This window comes from Temnothorax longispinosus, chromosome 9 (genome assembly GCF_030848805.1).
Source record: "Temnothorax longispinosus isolate EJ_2023e chromosome 9, Tlon_JGU_v1, whole genome shotgun sequence".
NCBI classification, from domain to species: Eukaryota; Metazoa; Arthropoda; class Insecta; order Hymenoptera; family Formicidae; genus Temnothorax; species Temnothorax longispinosus.
In genome coordinates, this window is record NC_092366.1 from 8,393,397 (window position 1) to 8,410,725 (window position 17,329).

Consider the following 17,329-nt stretch of genomic DNA (forward strand, 5'->3'; position numbering starts at 1 on the left):
CAAATGCATTTTTACGAAATTAATTCCGCCGCGAAAAATGATTATATCTGTACTTTAGATTAGAGGTAAAGAATTGTATCTCCATTATTAAAAATTTAGAGAAAACATGATTTAAAGTTTATTATTTCTATGAAAATTTCGGTAAAACTTAAGATTAAGGGCGACCTTACCGATTTCAATGACCTTGATATATGTTGTCAAGGTCATGACCCCGATTCGTTAATAACGAGCGACGGCTAAAACCTTCTAAAGGTCACTCGGGGTCATGACCTTGACAACATACATCAAGGTCATTGAAATCGATGAGGTCGCCCTTAATCTTAAGTTTTACCAAAATTTATAATACTTTTTCTAAACATTCTATCTTAGGAACTAGTAATAATGGACATAAGATCCTTCACTATTATATAAGTTAAACTCTTGATCTATTGGAAAAATTATTAACTCTATAATTCCAAAAATCGGAGATATTATTCAAAACTACAGAGTCGAGGAAAACTGGGCACGTCGGATTAGAAGTTACTACAATGTGCAGAACCTTTCTTATTGTCACCTTAGTAACTCTCTTAAGTTGTAAAGTCCGCCTGTAGTTCCCGCCTTGCTCTTCTTTGCCAAGAGTAGAAAACACTTTTCGTTTATAATTCGAGAGAAGTCAAGCGAATCGCGATTCTTCGCGCGACGATTGTAATGCAAAATGCTGTTGTTGATTCCGCAACAGCATTTCCTTTTTTTTCCTCACGTTTATTTCTCTCCGCACGGGTCACCACGTAATTTTTGCTGCGCTGCGCGCAAATATTGATGCCGTAAACAATAGAAAACGGGGAAGCGAAGCGCGAACGAGTTGTATAGTCAAAAATAAAACGTAGGATCGGGATGCACGCGATCTATTTTGGAATTCCTTTCGCGAGTTGCTCATCGTAGTGTTCCCGTATCCCGGGCACATCTTTTTGGATTCACGCGCGCAAGCATCGGCCGTCGTAAATATTTCGCGTGACGCACGTATCGTGTATTTTATTACCCCCTCACAAAAGTTACACCGACCAATTTTTTATACGTGTAGAATCATTGCGCGCTTTATGGTTGAAAAAATTCTTCGAGAGACCAGGTTGCTTTTGCAAGTGGGGTTTCAAAAGATATTGCATTCTCTTCCGAAGAGCGAATAAAATAAAATCGCTTTTCTTCTGTTATTATTTATACCCGAAAATCAAAGCAACTGAATTTTGCGACATATTATAGTGATTTTATAATTTTCCTGATATTATTGGGATATCTAATGTAATGCATATTATAGATACAATTAAAAAATTAAACAATTTTTTCCATAACTTTTATAAAAATTTTTGAAAAAAATAAAATGTCAAGATTTACAATCAAAAATTTACAATTTTAATTTAATTAAAGTTAATTTATAAATAAATTTATTTATTTATTGTATCTCTTTAAGTGTTTTATGATATTGAAACCAAAATCATCATTTTTTCTTCTGTTCTTTCTTTCTCTCTCTCTTTCTTTTCATTCTTAAGTTCGAGAATTACTCATTCGAATATCGCGCCAGTTTCCATTACCGCGGTGCAGTGTTCTGACATGTCGGTCGGAGCAGCGGCGAGCGCAACCAATGGCGTGTCAGTGTGAGACGAAGACGACGCGCATCGAGGATCTTTCGCTTTAGTGCGGTCGTCAGTCCGCGTTGATCCGCGTTCATGACTTGGATCGTACCATCAATCGTGGAAGCGACGTTGTGCATCATACGAGCCTCGAGATGGCCTCGATGAGTTGCTTTCTCTGCAGGCAACATTCCGAAGACGCGCAGGAGATACCGTCTGACATGTAAGACTCATATCAAGTACGGCGCATGCGTGTGCGTATAATGTACAATATGTGTGGATGTATAATGTATACGCGCATCTCGGTGCGCGCATGCGTAGTAACGTACCTCGATAGATATAGGTAATCTGGGAAGCTACTTTGTATTTAGACACAGATCAATAATGATGTATGAAATTTCGTATAGTAATGTCCGATTTTGTCTTTGTAATCTTACGATTCGATATAATTTGAAAATAGCAGAGAGACAAACAGAAAGAGAAAAAAAAGAAAAAAAAGAAAAAGAGAAAAAGTATTGTGCATGGAATTAGCAGAGATGATGCAGCAATAGCAATTCCCATTAAGGGTGGGCAGAAGACCCAGGCAAACTCAGGTGCACTTTATGCACTAAGTGCACGTTAAACTGCACTTTAACTTTGTATTTTATTTATTATAAATTTTTAAGAGCAAAAATGCAAAATCGGGTTCTGTAGCTGACTGCATTATTATATAAAAAGTATATAAAAAAAAGTTCACGAATCTATGTAACTTATTTTATGAGAAATCTTGTTATAACGAATCCGTAATTCGTAATAACTCTTTTAATAAGTCTTTTTTTTTTATATACTCTTTATATAATAATGCAATCAGCTACAAAGCCCGATTTTGCATTTTTGCTCTTAAAAATTTATAATAAATAAAATACGGACTCGCAGTGAGTCGCAGCTAAGCCAACCCGACAGAGGTCTCCACCGTGTCTCCTGCCGACCCTTAAAGTCACTAGATCGGCCAGATGGCTCTGCCAAGGCCTGTATTTTTCTCAAATAAAAATAAATAAATAAAGTCACTAGATTATCTAGTGACTTTAAATTCCCACTAAAGTCTGGCCATACGGTAGCTTTTGATTGGTTCGCCATTTCTTGGCAAAAGCAAGAGAAACAAAAAGAGAAAAAGATAGAAAAGAGACAAAGAAAGAGACGGAAAGAAAGAGAAAGCGACAGTGAATGTATATCCTTCTCTCTCGCCAAAACTAAAAGTGGTGAATCCTACGGTACGGTTGCCATATTTTTTTGGTCTAATAAAAAAGATGTTTCAAGCTGTAAAGTGTTAGGTCGATTTCGACCAAACTCCGATTCTTAATCAGCAATTAATTCATTGAACAATATCTATATTATTTTCTTGAACAGTAGAATTACAACGCTTTTTTTCGTTTAATGTATAGAAAAGAAAATTTAATTAGAAGTAACGAATTATGGAAGTTTTGCAGCAAACGATAGTTGATTAATGACTGATTAAGTAAATCACAGTTTAATCGAAGTCACCTTCAAACATCAAATTTGCTCAATCAAAAAATTTATTGTTGAATCGTCCCTAAAACTCATTTCTTTTTCCCTTTTTTAAAATAAAAATGTACTTTAATAATTTAATTAATTATTGTGAACAATAATAATAAATGAAACACGACCGTTATACAATCAATTAGAAAAAAATCATCATTTTACGGTTTGTACTGGATCTTTTGGTAGCCTAATAATAATATTGTGTGAATTTCGTACAATTTTTTCCAAGCTCAGTAAACTGCGCGCCGATTTTTTGTCGGTCTTTAAAACACACTTCCTAGTTAGAACAGTAAATCCAAATACTTAAATCGATAATCGATTTAAATTTTAATACACCAATAAGCATTCTTATTAAATCCATTGTAAAAAATTTATTGCGGATTTTGTAAACTTTCAAAATTATTATAAAGTTGCTTCGTAATTTTTATTATCTAAACATTATACACGTTCAAATGTAATCCAAATAATTGTTGGTCGCTCTTCGTTCATAAATCTGCGCACAGGATCGTTATAGATCACGATGTCGCGCATATAAAAATCTAAAGAAGCTTTAATAAAAAAAAACCTAGAAAGAAAAAAATAAAAACATGAAACAATTTTTACGCCGTCACTCTCCGATCCTTAGATTTCCCGAGAACAAGAATCGCTGGAAGAAGTGGTTGGATGCGATCAACGAGACTAACGAGGACGTGCCCGCACAATTGTCACTGTGCTCGCGTCATTTCTCGCAAGCTTGCTCCGCAGGCTTCATTCTGATGGACAATGCCGTTCCGACTTTGGAATTGGCGCCAACTTCCTGCACCGACTCGATCGCGAAAGCCGCAGAAGTGGATCGATCATCACCGCATAGAGAACCAGAAACCGAACGACCATCCTCGCCGATATTACGTTCGTTACCGTCGTCGGTCAGAAGACCGACCATCACGAGGTAAGAAGATAATTGATCTTTGTAATTATTTGTCCAAAATAAAGTGACAATCAATCGACAATTTAAATAAATAATTCCCTGGAACTTTTATTAAAATACGCATCTCCTGAATCCTGATATTTTAATTAGAGCTTGACCGGAAAAACGCGCGAAAAAATGTACGGAATCGTAATTCGCGTTTAATCTCTCCCGAAATTGAATAAGCAATCTGATGATTGATCTCTGGCGCCGATCGTATCGTAATAATTTAGCTTCGAGATTTCCCGATATCGGCGATATCGTATGACGAGCGCGCTGCTCTCTTTTTCAAGGGGACGTCGTGTTCACATGTTGCCGAAGGAGGAGATGAAGGAACAGCCGATCAAGTATGTGCGCTACCTCAAGAGCGTCAACTGGGACGAGATCTCGAAAGTGCCGGCAGAGGCGAAGATCGTCTGGGAGGTAGCGATGGAGGAGCTGAAGGAGGACAACGATAAGATAAAGCATCTACAGGCACAAGTTCGCCAGCTTACCGTGACCGTCCATAAACTCAAGAATGCACTGAAAACGCGAAAGAGGAGTGCGACCTCCGCCTTTCGTTAAGTTTAGATAGATATCATTTGTACGTTTGTAAATTTAGTGACAAAATATTTTTTAAATCTATCATTTTTGTAAGTTTTTCTAGATGATTACGTGAAATAGAAAAAAAACCTTACACAAATAATAAAATGTTTTACAATTTCTTTTAAAACACGATGTTAATTACTTACGATTAAAGTGCAATTTTCTCTTTTCTGACGTTAAAAACTTTAAAACTTCATAAGAAACTTTGAAACTTCGATAATAATTTTTTTTTTCAATTTACAGATACTTCTATCAGCCACTTTGACCTCTTTGTTAAATGTTAAATAACAATATAATTATTAAATATTAAATAATATGACTATTCTAATTAAAATTTCTATTTTGCATCTAATTCTCGGACTTATTCTCGATTTATTTAATCGTGAAACGAATAACGAAACGGAACATCCAAACGGTAGCGGAAGCACCGCAATTACGCCGCGAGTAAGATCCCTTTCTCCATTATGGCGAACGAGACTAAGCTGATTCCCACTGTCGCGCTGTTTGCATTCGACAATGCGACGAGCAGAGAAGCGCGCCGCAGCGCAAAAGCAAATGCATCTGTCAATGGCGGATCCTTTCAGAGAAGACAAATGCGAGCCCTCGTTCGCATTCGCGCTCTCTCCTCCCCGTGCTACGCGGCGCATGTAATACGTTTACCACCGACAGCAACCGGGGAGAATGTACGGGACAAAACGGAGTAAACTAGAAATGGGAGGTCGCGGGTGAAAAACGAAGAACGATGCGCTAGCGAGACGTCTGTACAAAGAATGAAAGCGCTCGAGTCGTTTTTTAATCGTTATGTGCATTTTATTTTCGGGCAAACCTACTTAATCGAAAAGTAATATACCGATATGGTAAAAATTAGATCATTAAATATTATTTCAAATTAAAATTAAATTAGACTTAAGTTAGGCTGTACACTTTTTAAATTAAAGTAATATATCATCGCGATAATTAGTAGCAAATTATAACTTTATACGTAAATAAATTTAATAATTTTCCGCAATATTATCGTCTACGATAAAAAGCTATTATTTTGAAAGATCAAATATAAGGAACCTTCGTGTTTTGTGATACTAAATAAACGTTTTTCGTAAGTAAAAATCACCTTTCCGCTACGTTGGCTCGCCTCTTGCACGGAATTTCCCAGATGCAGCGCAGCACGAAACAAGCGAACGCGCGCGAAAATATCAAGGCGGAAAGGATAACGCTGATAGACAGATAGAAAACGAGAATAACAAATAACAGGTAGAGGAGGCACAGGCAGGCGGAGGAGAGCGGGAGAATCAAAATACATTCGCCATCCTCCGGAGAACCACCATCCCGGCAAAGCTCTGCCGCAGTACACTAAATCACCATCCCGATGGTACGCCCCCTGTACCTCGCGGGATGACGAGGGATGAGTAGCGCGCGAAACCCGGTCATTCTTTATATTTTATTCACGTTTCATTTCACCCCCGGCCTCCGTGTAACCGAAAAGAGCGGACGGCCCGTAACGAGAGCGACAGTGCATCATCGTGCAAGATGCAGTCTCGCGTGCAGCCCGAAGATTAGGTACGTAGGACGATGTATCGGCGATCTTTGTGTTTTTATTGTTTTCAAATAGACGGACCAATCGAATTTTTAATACTGTGTAATTAAGTAAATGAGTAAAAATATAATTTTTAGATGATTTATTAAGACGCAATGACCATTATCGTAGTTGCTATAATTTATTGCGGCTTTTTAACGTGATATTCACGTATCGACTATTATAAAAATAGACAAGCGGAATTGGTGCTTTAAATTGCACTCGGAAATTCAGAAAGAATTTGAAAAATCCAATGTTGCGAGTAATACAAGTAATAACGCGAGCTCAAAGGTAAAAGATAAGATTTAGAAAATCATATAAAACTTCTTGCAAGATTTATTTCAAACGTCAAAAGCCAGGAAATGCGGAACAAAATGCGTGCCAAGGACATGTATATTTTCACCGCACGTACAAGATATCTGCATTCCTTGTTTTACAACATTGCGTCATAAAGTCAGCCACGTAAAAACCAGCGGATCGAAGCTCCTCTCTATTTCAAACGTCGCAACAGGCCGGAAGCTCGTTCGTGTTGTCCTTCTAGCAATTTTATTCCAACGATATAATATATCATTTTTATCATCCGGCAGCTTTAAGCTCGCAGCACCGTTAAAAGTTAGAATGTATACCGTAGAGGAAAATTTTTACGTTTCTGCTTTGATATTGGCAGACAGATCAGGAATTTTTATTTATTCAAATATTAATTTACTCAATAATATTTTCGTAATATTAATAAAACTTTAAAAGTATATATATATATATATATATATATATATATATATATATATATATATTAGATTGGAAGTAAAATAAGATTAGCATTTAAAATAAGATCCAAGAAACTCGCGAAGAGAATTTCTCGGTTGTTGTTTATTCTGTGAAGCAAAGAAAAATACTCAAACAATGGGCTCTCTCGCGCGTTGATTTTTCGTTTACGCGCTTTCCGTGCGTCCCTACATTTTTCAGCATTTTCACACGCCTCACAGGTGTGCATTAAACGCCGTAGGGATGCTATGGCGACCAAGTATTCGGCGGGCGCAATTGCGTTTCGCTATGCGGCGTGGCGGCTGACTATCGAACGAGTTTGCTACTGAGGCCAACTTTACCCCGTCGCCGGACTATAAAGTGCCCTATCTACTGCGAAACTGTACTGCGAGATATAGATCCTTGCTCGAAATTCAAATTTCCGATGTAGCTGGCGCACCAATGCCCGGTATAATCTCGATTAAAGAGCCAGGGTGTCTCAACCTCGACCTACCCTCCTGTTTTCATTCCACTTTGAGCATGTCGCATATATTTCACAGCAAGTTCGGAGTAAGGTTCTCGCTCTAATAAAGATTGATAAAAAAAAAAGAATAATTTTAAAAGGAATAATTCTATTTATAGTTTCAACGCGTATTTAGGTAACAATGTATATCACTCCGACATTCTCGACACCCCGTATAACGGACGGTAGATTTTCGCGTGCAGTTTGGCTGGGTGAATATAACTAAGCTGTTTCCCATGACTGCGCGATTAAAGCAATTTCGACGTGCTCAAGTTGTGATTCCGTTATGCGCGCGACAAAATCACGCGGGGTAATTCCAACAATGGGAACGTAACGCGATATAGCTCAGCATCGAACATATTTCGCGCTTAACTTTAGCATAGGCGAAGTTGCCAAGATTGCCGTTGACTATATGCGCATTCACTTTAGAACTAAATTTCTGCTTAAAAAATTATTATATATATATATATATATATATATAGATATATATATATATATATATATATACATATATATATAATTTAATATATTTTTTACTTAATTTTATTTAATTCTTCGAAATATGCGTATAGTTTGCATTAATTAAATAAAGGTATCTTTCCCACAAGCACGTGGACTATGATCGTTCTTTCTCAGCACATCTTTCGACCTTATTCCAATGAATATAACTGTTCTTGCTCGAGACAGATAAGAATTATCAAAACTTCTTGAAAATGTCACAAGATAACGTGATCAGATAAAGACAAAAAGACTTTGATCGTTCTTTCATTCTTTCCCTGTACCCTTCAAATGCATATAGTTCAATTATAAGTGCGTCTTTAAAATTTGTTCAATTTTAGAAAAAAAAAGCCTAATATTTTTCTTTGACAAAATATTGAAACCCCGGAGGCTGGAGAAACTTGACCGGGGAATTTATATCGTCCATTACAGGTCCTACCTTCGCCAAATTACTCTGTACGTGCCTCTATACTCTCACCAGGCTTACCGGGTCATAAAGAGCAAACAACTTTTCTAATATACTCGATTGCCGGCCGACACGCCAAGCGTTATGTCGCGCATTACGAGCCCGAGCCGACTGCAACGGTATCGCCTTAATGCCCGTGGTTATCCCGCGCACACAGCGTGCTCAAAATTCCGAAATTGAAACATTGCACGAGCGGCGCTCGCCCGCCTCTCGCGCTACGCCGCGATCCCACGCCGATAACGCGCGCTATAAATCTCGCCTGGTACTATATCGCCGCTCACCGAAAGTTTTACAATCGAGATAAACCGCTCGCACATCCCGCTCGTTCGATTCACACCGCGTGAATACGAAGACATTCTCGAGAACAAGGCTGCGAAGCCGCGGACGAATACTAATCGTGCGGCACGACGGGGATAACTCCCGCTCCTGTTTCCGTTTGCTTTTGCTTCGCAAAGACTAACGGTTAGTAAAATTAATGTAACATTAATATTTGAATCTTTCTCAAAGCTTATAATGAAATTTTTTCTTCAGCATTACAGTTCATTATAATTAATTATAATTATATTCTGCACTTTTAATAACTTTGGCTTTTTGGTTTTCGTTTTTTAAATTCATAATTAACAATAATAGCAATATTAACTTGGCAATATTAATGCGATACAGTTTATCGTAATTTTCTTTCCTTCGCATTCGATTTTAAATTTATAAAAATACTTTTTAAGGTGTTATTTTAACTTAATCCCATCAGGGTTTTCTCTTGTTCTCGGATCTCCACAACTTACGCGACTCAAATTTAATACCAATTTATAATACTTAAACGAGCATTAGCAAGTATTAACGCGGCGAAGGAAAACAACTTACCGTACATCTGCTGAATCCCGTGGCGGTCGTCCTCCGGCAGCTCGTAGTTGGGGCTCAGTCCTTGGTACCAGGGATACATGAGGGCACCTTGGACCGAGCTGTGCGCCAATCCCAGGGAATGGCCGAATTCATGAGCGGCCACCGCGAACAGGCTGGTGCCTGAAAGAAGCGCAGAAATATATTCAAGACCCCCGCGAGCCCGTCTTTATCCGTGCACGGTGCACCTCGGTTTATGTCAACCGCAATACTTGCGGGTATGCGAGACAAGAGTCGCATACAGATTCGCGAGGCTCATGATTTCTTTATATACATTGCATCTCGCAAATATTTCGTAAGGGTAGAAACGCAACATGGCAAACGTTATTTTATTAAAGCAAGATTGGTTGGTTATACGAAACAATTGAAATTGTCTATTATATATCAGTGTAATTTATTTAATGTATTACTCTCTTTCTTGTTTTTGTTTGAAATATACATTTATCACAAAATATTTATCAAATTAAAAACTTGGAAGCAACGGTTCCCTATATTAGTGTAATTAGATAAAATTAGTGGATAAAATTAATTGGAGTACATTTTTCGCGTTCTCATTTTTAATGAATTAAGAACAAAACAGAGTAGCTTCTTAATAAAAATATATAAATCGATTACAATCTGATATCTCAGTTTTCTATTTTTAGAAAAAGAGGCTGTCTATTTTTTTGAAAGTTAAAATAATATTTGATGGTGTAGTCCTTTATAAAATTATTCAAATAGTAATATTTGTCTAAAACTTAATTTTATCAATCGCGGATTAACTTTAACTAATTTTTAGAACTAAAAAAAAAAATAAAAAACAAGTTAAACCAAAATTAAAGTTAATCTACATTAGTAAAAATAAACTTGCATTTTTTTTAATCAACTTGGACGCAATGTCCTTTTAAATATGTATTTTTTGTAAAAGTGCTCAAAATTTTTTTATCTTTGATATCTTCATCCTTATTTTTTACGGTCTCCAAAGATATCGTGTCATGGTAGAGAAAAGCGTATCGAAACTTTTTGGCGTTCGCGTGCCGAGTTTTCCGGGCAATTCCATCGGGAATTGCCGCCGCCGCCACCGCCGCGGAATCTCCGCCTTCATTTCGTTTCGTTTCGCTTCGCTCCGATTCGATTTCGACCCGCATCGAGAAACTACTTTCCCAGATATGGGTTAGGACCGTAAAGCGATCGCCAATTCGAGGAGGGAGGGTTACTGTCGCCGGAAAAATTGATAGTATAGCGAATTGTTGATGTATCGCAGAGAAAAATCCGCAGTATCTTGATACAGAAATTTCGCGAGAAATCTCCAGCCATACCATACATTTTGCATAAAATTCAGTTGTCATAAAAAATCTGTGAGTGCATACAACATTATTACAAATTATAATTTATTGCAAAAGAAAAAAATCTAAAAGATTATAAAATATATTTACATAAAAATATATAAAATTTCTGTATATATAACATAAAAAATTATGTATCTATATATATAAATGTAGATGTCCTGACTGACTGACTCACTCATCAACGCCCAGGCCAAACCCCTGAACCTAGAGACTTGAAATTTGGAGGGTGTATTCCTCTCATGACGTAAGCACCCACTAAGAAAGGATTTTTAGAAATTCCACCCCTAAGGGGGTGAAAAGGGGTAAAATGTGTTTTTTTCACGATTGTTCTGACTGACTGACTGACTGACTGACTCATCAACGCCCAAACCTATGAACTGAATTTTTATCAAAAGTATATGAAATAGGGGTAGAATTTTCCGGGGAGTGCCACTATGTGTATAGTTTTTTGTTACCGATTTTCTGGAAACCGGTTTTTCTAATTTTTCTAATTTTTCGGGAAATAATTCACTGAATTTCAAAGAATTGTAGATCAAACAGGGGTAGAATTTTCCGGGAGTGCTATGAAGTGTATAATTTTTTGTTACCGATCTGTTGGAAGCCGGTATCAAATTTTTTTCATTTTTTCGGGAATTAATTGACCGAATCTTAAAGATTTGTTGGAGACAGAGAGAAAAAGAAAAGAGACGAGAAAGACCGATCGACGGAGCAACCGGATCGAGACCGCGGCGTCTGAGAGGCCTGAGAGACCTATACAGTCTACTCGATGAGGCGTATGAAGACTCGAGGAGACGAAGAAAGCACGGGAGAGCCCCGAGGACTGCAGAGGTGTAGAAGATACTCCGGAGATCCCAGCGAGAGACCGAATGGAGAGACGGAGAGACCTAGATGACGATGTCGGAAGGTGGTTGCCCCAGACGGAGACACCTCCGACGTCTAACGATCGAACCCCTGAGACGACGAGAAGAAGAAAAAGAAGAAAAGAAGAAGAAGAAGACAGATAGGAGAGATACGATGAGATAGAGAGAGAGAGATAGATAGAGCCACGAGCGAGGAGAGAGAGAGCGCGAGCGAGACGTAGACGAGAGAGGGAGAGAGAGAGAGGAGATTAGAAGAAGAGGGATAGAGGCAGGACGGAGAGAAAGGGACAAGACAGAGACGAGAGAGGGGAGAAGGAGAGATCGAGGAGAGACGAGGGACCCTAGGGAGAAGGGAGAGGGAGGGTGGGAGACGCGAGGAGGAGAGAAGGACAGATGAGGGAGGCGACGGAGAGAGAGAGAGGGAAGGGGAGATGGGACGAGGGGGAGAGGGGAGGAGAGAGAGGACAGACGGAGAGCAAAGAGAGAGGGTGAGGAGATAGAAGAGAAGAAGAAGACGAGAGATGAGAGAGAAAGAGGGGGCGAGGAGCGAGAGGGAAGAACGAATGAGGAAGAAGAGACGATAGATAGAGAGAGACTAGAGAGAGAGAGAGGAGAGCGAGGAGAGAGAGAAGAGAAGAGAGCAGAGACGCTAGAGAGAGATGATAGAGGATAGATAGATGATAGAGAGAGAGAGAGACTGATATTGCTTATACGGTTACTTAGGCACGAGCAAAGGGTAAGGGCCAAAAAAAGACAAAATGTCTGATTTACAAAGGCCTTTGCTCACTCTCAGACAAAGTAATATAATACAAAAAAACAACTATAGCTAACGCAACTTAGGGACTAGCGCAACTTAAACCCTAATAGGGAACGCAATAAATACAAAAATAGGGAGTGCACAGAACAATGAAGAAAGAAGGAAGAAAGAACACAAGACTTATACGTCCAATTCAGATGAAAGCAAGAACATGCGAGTAGGCTTTTAAAGGATGCAAAAGACGATGCTGAGGTAACTGAATTAGGAGACGAGCAGCCAGACGTAAAGGGCGGAACGCTGGCAAAGAGGAATATAGGCGGACGTGTTTATGAGCGGGCTATGCAAAGTTGGCGTAGGAAGCTGAAAGCAAGCCGGGTCAGAATCTCTCTCTTTGTTTACTTCTCCCAGGTCCTAAGAGTAGGCAATTAAGGCGGATGTTTAAAAAGTTCACGCGGTATATGGATGAGCTCAAGTGCAGGACCTCCCCGATAAAGCTGGCAACCAAGAAATTAAGTAGGGGAAGACCGGGGCTAAACCGCCAGTTTTTTTTCGGTGCCGATTTTAACAACAAAATAAATAATTTAAGTTAAATATTATCTACCACTGTAAAGAGTAAACCTTTAGCTACAAAATTTATTTAAAAATTTTTATCTACGTCGCTTTGTTTAACCGGTATGGAGCAAAAACGACAACGGTGCAAAAATTGAAATCTCAAAAATGCCGGGGGTGAACCGCACACCCCCCCGGGGCTAATCCGCCACACTGCATTTTTAATACATATACGTACATCTAATCTTGAAAAATGATAGGATACATTTTAATAAGTGTTTTTTTAAGAGAAAAATATAAAAATTTATAAATTTTTATGCGAAACGTTATTAAAAAATAATTGTTTTACCTATTCCATAAAACAATTTAGGCACGTGAATACATGAGATCCTGACGAGCGCTACATGGAGCGCACGACGACGACCACGAAGACGAAAAACGACGACGAGACGAAGAAGGACGACGACGACCGACAGACGACGAAAAGACGACGACGACGACGCGACGACGACGAAGACGACGACGCGACCGACGACGACGACGACGACGACGCACACGCGACGACGAACGAACGCGCGACGTACGACGACGACGACGACGACGACGACGACGACGACGACGACGCGACGACGACGAAGACGAAGCGACGACGACGAGACGACGACGACGCTCGACGACGACGACGACGACGACGACGGTCACGAACCACACCCACACCACCGACACCACCAACACTACTGACACTGACACAACGACCAACAACGACGTACGCACGGCCGGGACGATTACCTCGCGCGCGGCATGTCAACTCTCGCGCGGAAATCGCGGAATATCAGAGACCGTGCCGTGCCTCGCCGACGTGCCGTGAGCGCGAGCGACGGAAACAACGGTCAGCCATCTTTTCGGTCGGTTCAAAACACCCGCTTGCGACGATAGTGGCGCCCCCCCCCCCCCCCCCCCCCCCTACCATTTCTCTCCTATACAAACTGACGCACGTGCAAGAGAAGACAGAATCACGCTCGAGGGAAACCTAACCTGAAATCGCCGTGAGCTGAAGTCGTGCCCCGGCACGCCACAGAGACGAGACTGGCGGAACAGCCCCGGGTTGCTTTTACTGGCGGATAAGCCCCAAACATAAGTTTCAGGTTTGATCGCCCACGAAATATTAGACATCAACGATAAATGAAAAAACTACACTGGATTCGTGTTCAGCATGCATTACTCTTTATAATCACTTACTTTGAGATTCGGTGAGACAATAATATCAAGATATTACAAAATTTCCACGCGCAGAAAATTTCACTTTCCACCTTCCGAAAACAGGTAACGTTTGCCCTCGTAAAAATCATAACACGGAAGGTAACCTGCCGAAACTCCGTTGGTCACAGGTACCATAAGCAGCGTTTACAATGTTAATAGCGAGTTCGCACAATATGACAGGTTCCGAGATATGTGCTTTGGCGGTCACACCCCCGTTGGCGGTTTAGCCATGGTACGGCTCATTTTAAAACGGAAGCCAAATTCAAACCTACGTCGGATATGGGGTAATATGTTTCATCTCGTTGAAGGTCGTAAATAAAACCGAATGCGCAATTGACAAGTACCTCGCAACTTGGTGTTCAAGTTTCCTTGTTCAGGACCATGGTATAAAAGGCAACAGATGCGGATGAGTTACGAGCTTGATCCGGAGATTGGGGGAAAGAGAGTTTTTATGATTCAGAGATCAGCATGAGGACTCTCTTAGAGAGAGCTCTCTAGAGAGAGAGAGGAGAGAAGAGAGAAGAGGGGGGGGGGAAGAGAGAGAGAAGGATGGAGGAGATGACGAGGGAGAGAGAGAGAGAGAAGAAAGAAGAAGAAGACGAGAGAGAGAGAGAGAGAGAGAGAGAGAGAGAGAGAGAAGAGAGAGACCTGAGAGAGAGAGACGGGAGATCGAGAGAGAGAGAGAGAGAGCTTGACGAGAGAGAGAGAGAGAGACTATTTGCGTGTCTGATTACATATGTCCTCCGGGGCGAAGCCCGGGTAACCAGCTAGTATATGTATATATTTAAAAAATTCAGCAAAGATTTAAAATTCATCCAAAAGCGATAAAAATTCACAACACTTCTCTTTCTAATTTTTCCATAAAAGATCTCAAACATTTGTCAAAGATCCAGTAGAAGCTGTTATATGTCCCGAGATACCTTCATTCATTCAAGCGCAGTATGAACATAAAGTCTCATTGGCGACACAAAGCGATAATAAACGTATAAAACGTAGATAAAGGTGTTTACGAATTACTGAGGATACCCATTCGCGATCTTTTGTTCTCATTGCGCAAGCTTATGAAACGCGGAGCGATAAAATGAAGCTACAATCGCTCGAAAACTACGCGTATTTATCGTCCATCATCGAGCTGGCTTATGCACGTTATCCTGGAATCGCGTCAAGACATTTAACTGAAATACCGAAATAGTAGTGGGCGACGCGAGTATACGTTATAACAATGCAACGAGAAAACTTTCGTTATATACCGGGGAGAGATACGGTCTTCCTTTTCTTGGGTCATACCATATTCGTCTCTCGCGAGTTAAACGAGCAGAAAGACGTGACTAAAGACAAGACAACGGGTCTTCCATGTCGCACAAACTTCTAACATGTGCCAGAATGAATTATTTAACATTTTATACAATATATAGCTTTGTTAAAGTTAACCGATAAACGTCCGCGAGTAAAAGTATTACAAAAGAAACATTCTTAGCTATCTTTTTTCATTCATGAAAAAGGAAAGATGTTTTTATTGCTTTATGTACTCTTCGTAAAAGTCGAAGAATGAAATATCACTCAAAACGAGTGAAATGGTGTAACAAAAAGTGAAAATTGAACCTGTGCATTTTGAGCGATTCGCCACTCTAAGAAAGAGTAAAAATGCGCTCTATAAATCGGAGTAAAATCGCACTCCATTTGAGTGAAAGGGCACTCTTTTTAAGTATAATATAGATAAGTATCCATATTAGGAGTGAATTATGCGATGGTCTACAATTTTAAATGCGATAGTCTACGATGTTTCGAGGTAAGTATTCTTATTTTTTATTTGCCACTTTCATTGTGAACTCTCGACTCTGACGCGCGAACAGTCGAAAACCATTAAGGTGGAAGCACATAAAATTGCAGGAGCCATGAGCAGAATGCAGAAGCCATATGCGCATGTGCTGTGGTATCTGTAGAGCTCTACAAATACCATAGCGCATGCGCATATGGCTTCTGCATTCTGCTCAAGGCTCCTGCAATTTTATGTGCTTCTACCTTTAGCCTGAATGATCGTCGTAAGTGGTAGCGCCCTACATGTCAACGCGCAACGGTTAATAACTCTTAGGCAAACGCAATTAAAGGCGAAGCGGCCGTCGCTTTAAATTAATTCCGTTTGAGAGAAAGAGAGAGAAAGGAGGAGAGAGAGAGAGAGAGAGAAGGGAGGCGATACAGAGAGAACAAATGTAACCGATTTACCAGCAACGTCCAACCGCAGTTATGTCAGTTATGAATTGCTAACGCTAATGTCACGTTCCCACAAGCGGATTCTGTCGCGCTGTCTTCGCAAATAGCGAGAAACTGAGACGCGGTGGTGTGGCGAATCACGTTGCGGTAATAGAACATCCCGCGAGAGAAAGAGAGTGTAGGCTTGTTCTACGTACAGAGATCATTAACGACGATTCGACCAAACGTGGTGCGCTAATCGTTTTGATCCCGATTTCATTTCATCTTTCCGTTATAACATCTCCCCTCTTCTTCGCAAGCACTTTAGTTCTCTTAGTTTCGATTTTAGTTCTAGTAATTACAGCGCCTGTGAAAGACGCGCGTGGATTTTACAGAATTCTTCGTGAATCTCGTGAATCTCGTGAATTTCGCGAATTAGAACTCCTGGGGACAAAAAGAGAGCGAGAGAAAGAGAGAGGGAAGCGAAGAGAATGCATACAAAAAGCGAAGATCGCGGGAAGCTTAATTTCTTTCGGCGAAACGCGCGCGTGCTTCGAGATTTTAATTCTTTTACTCCGAAACATCCGCTCCGCGCGGCCGACGAGACTTTAATTCTTTTAACCGCGATACACCGATTGATCGATACAGCAAAGGGCTCCTCTGGCTCGGCCAACGAGAAAACCAACTTCAATAACTTATGCTCTCTCTCTATCTATCTACACTATCGCTCAAAAGTATTTGCCACCCCAGAAAAAAATGGTAAAAGTTCAAATTTTTTGCAGTAAACTTAATTTAAAGTAGGGATTATTGTATGGCATGTACTCATTGTTACCTGCTTACACAAAACTAATGTTACGTTTTATCCCTTACTTCCTAATTTTATGTAATTATTTTGCGTACGGAAAATCTCAAATAATACATAAATACATTTTCCGAGATCATCATCGTTGGTGTATTTAGAAGCCAAAAATCAGTTACTGTGTAAGGCTGTAATTAAAAAAAAACGTAACAGC

The 17,329-nt window shown here is 39.9% G+C and overlaps 2 protein-coding genes across 4 annotated transcripts in view; one reads left to right on the forward strand and one right to left on the reverse strand.

Annotated features, from left to right (window-relative positions):
* The window catches only part of Mmp2 (Matrix metalloproteinase 2), a 204,108-nt gene that overhangs the window by 19,074 nt on the left and 167,705 nt on the right, over positions 1–17,329 (reverse strand). For all 3 annotated transcript variants that reach the window (XM_071789611.1, XM_071789612.1, XM_071789613.1), the window contains one exon: positions 9,337–9,495. In XM_071789611.1, coding sequence (XP_071645712.1) covers positions 9,337–9,495 — 159 coding nt within the window. The remainder of the gene's footprint in view (positions 1–9,336; positions 9,496–17,329) is intronic.
* LOC139819847 (uncharacterized) lies at positions 1,587–4,903 on the forward strand. Its single transcript, XM_071789615.1, has 3 exons — positions 1,587–1,827; positions 3,769–4,071; positions 4,383–4,903. Exons 1-3 carry the CDS (start codon positions 1,760–1,762, stop codon positions 4,651–4,653), a joined length of 642 nt encoding a protein of 213 aa, XP_071645716.1. The 5' UTR covers positions 1,587–1,759; the 3' UTR covers positions 4,654–4,903.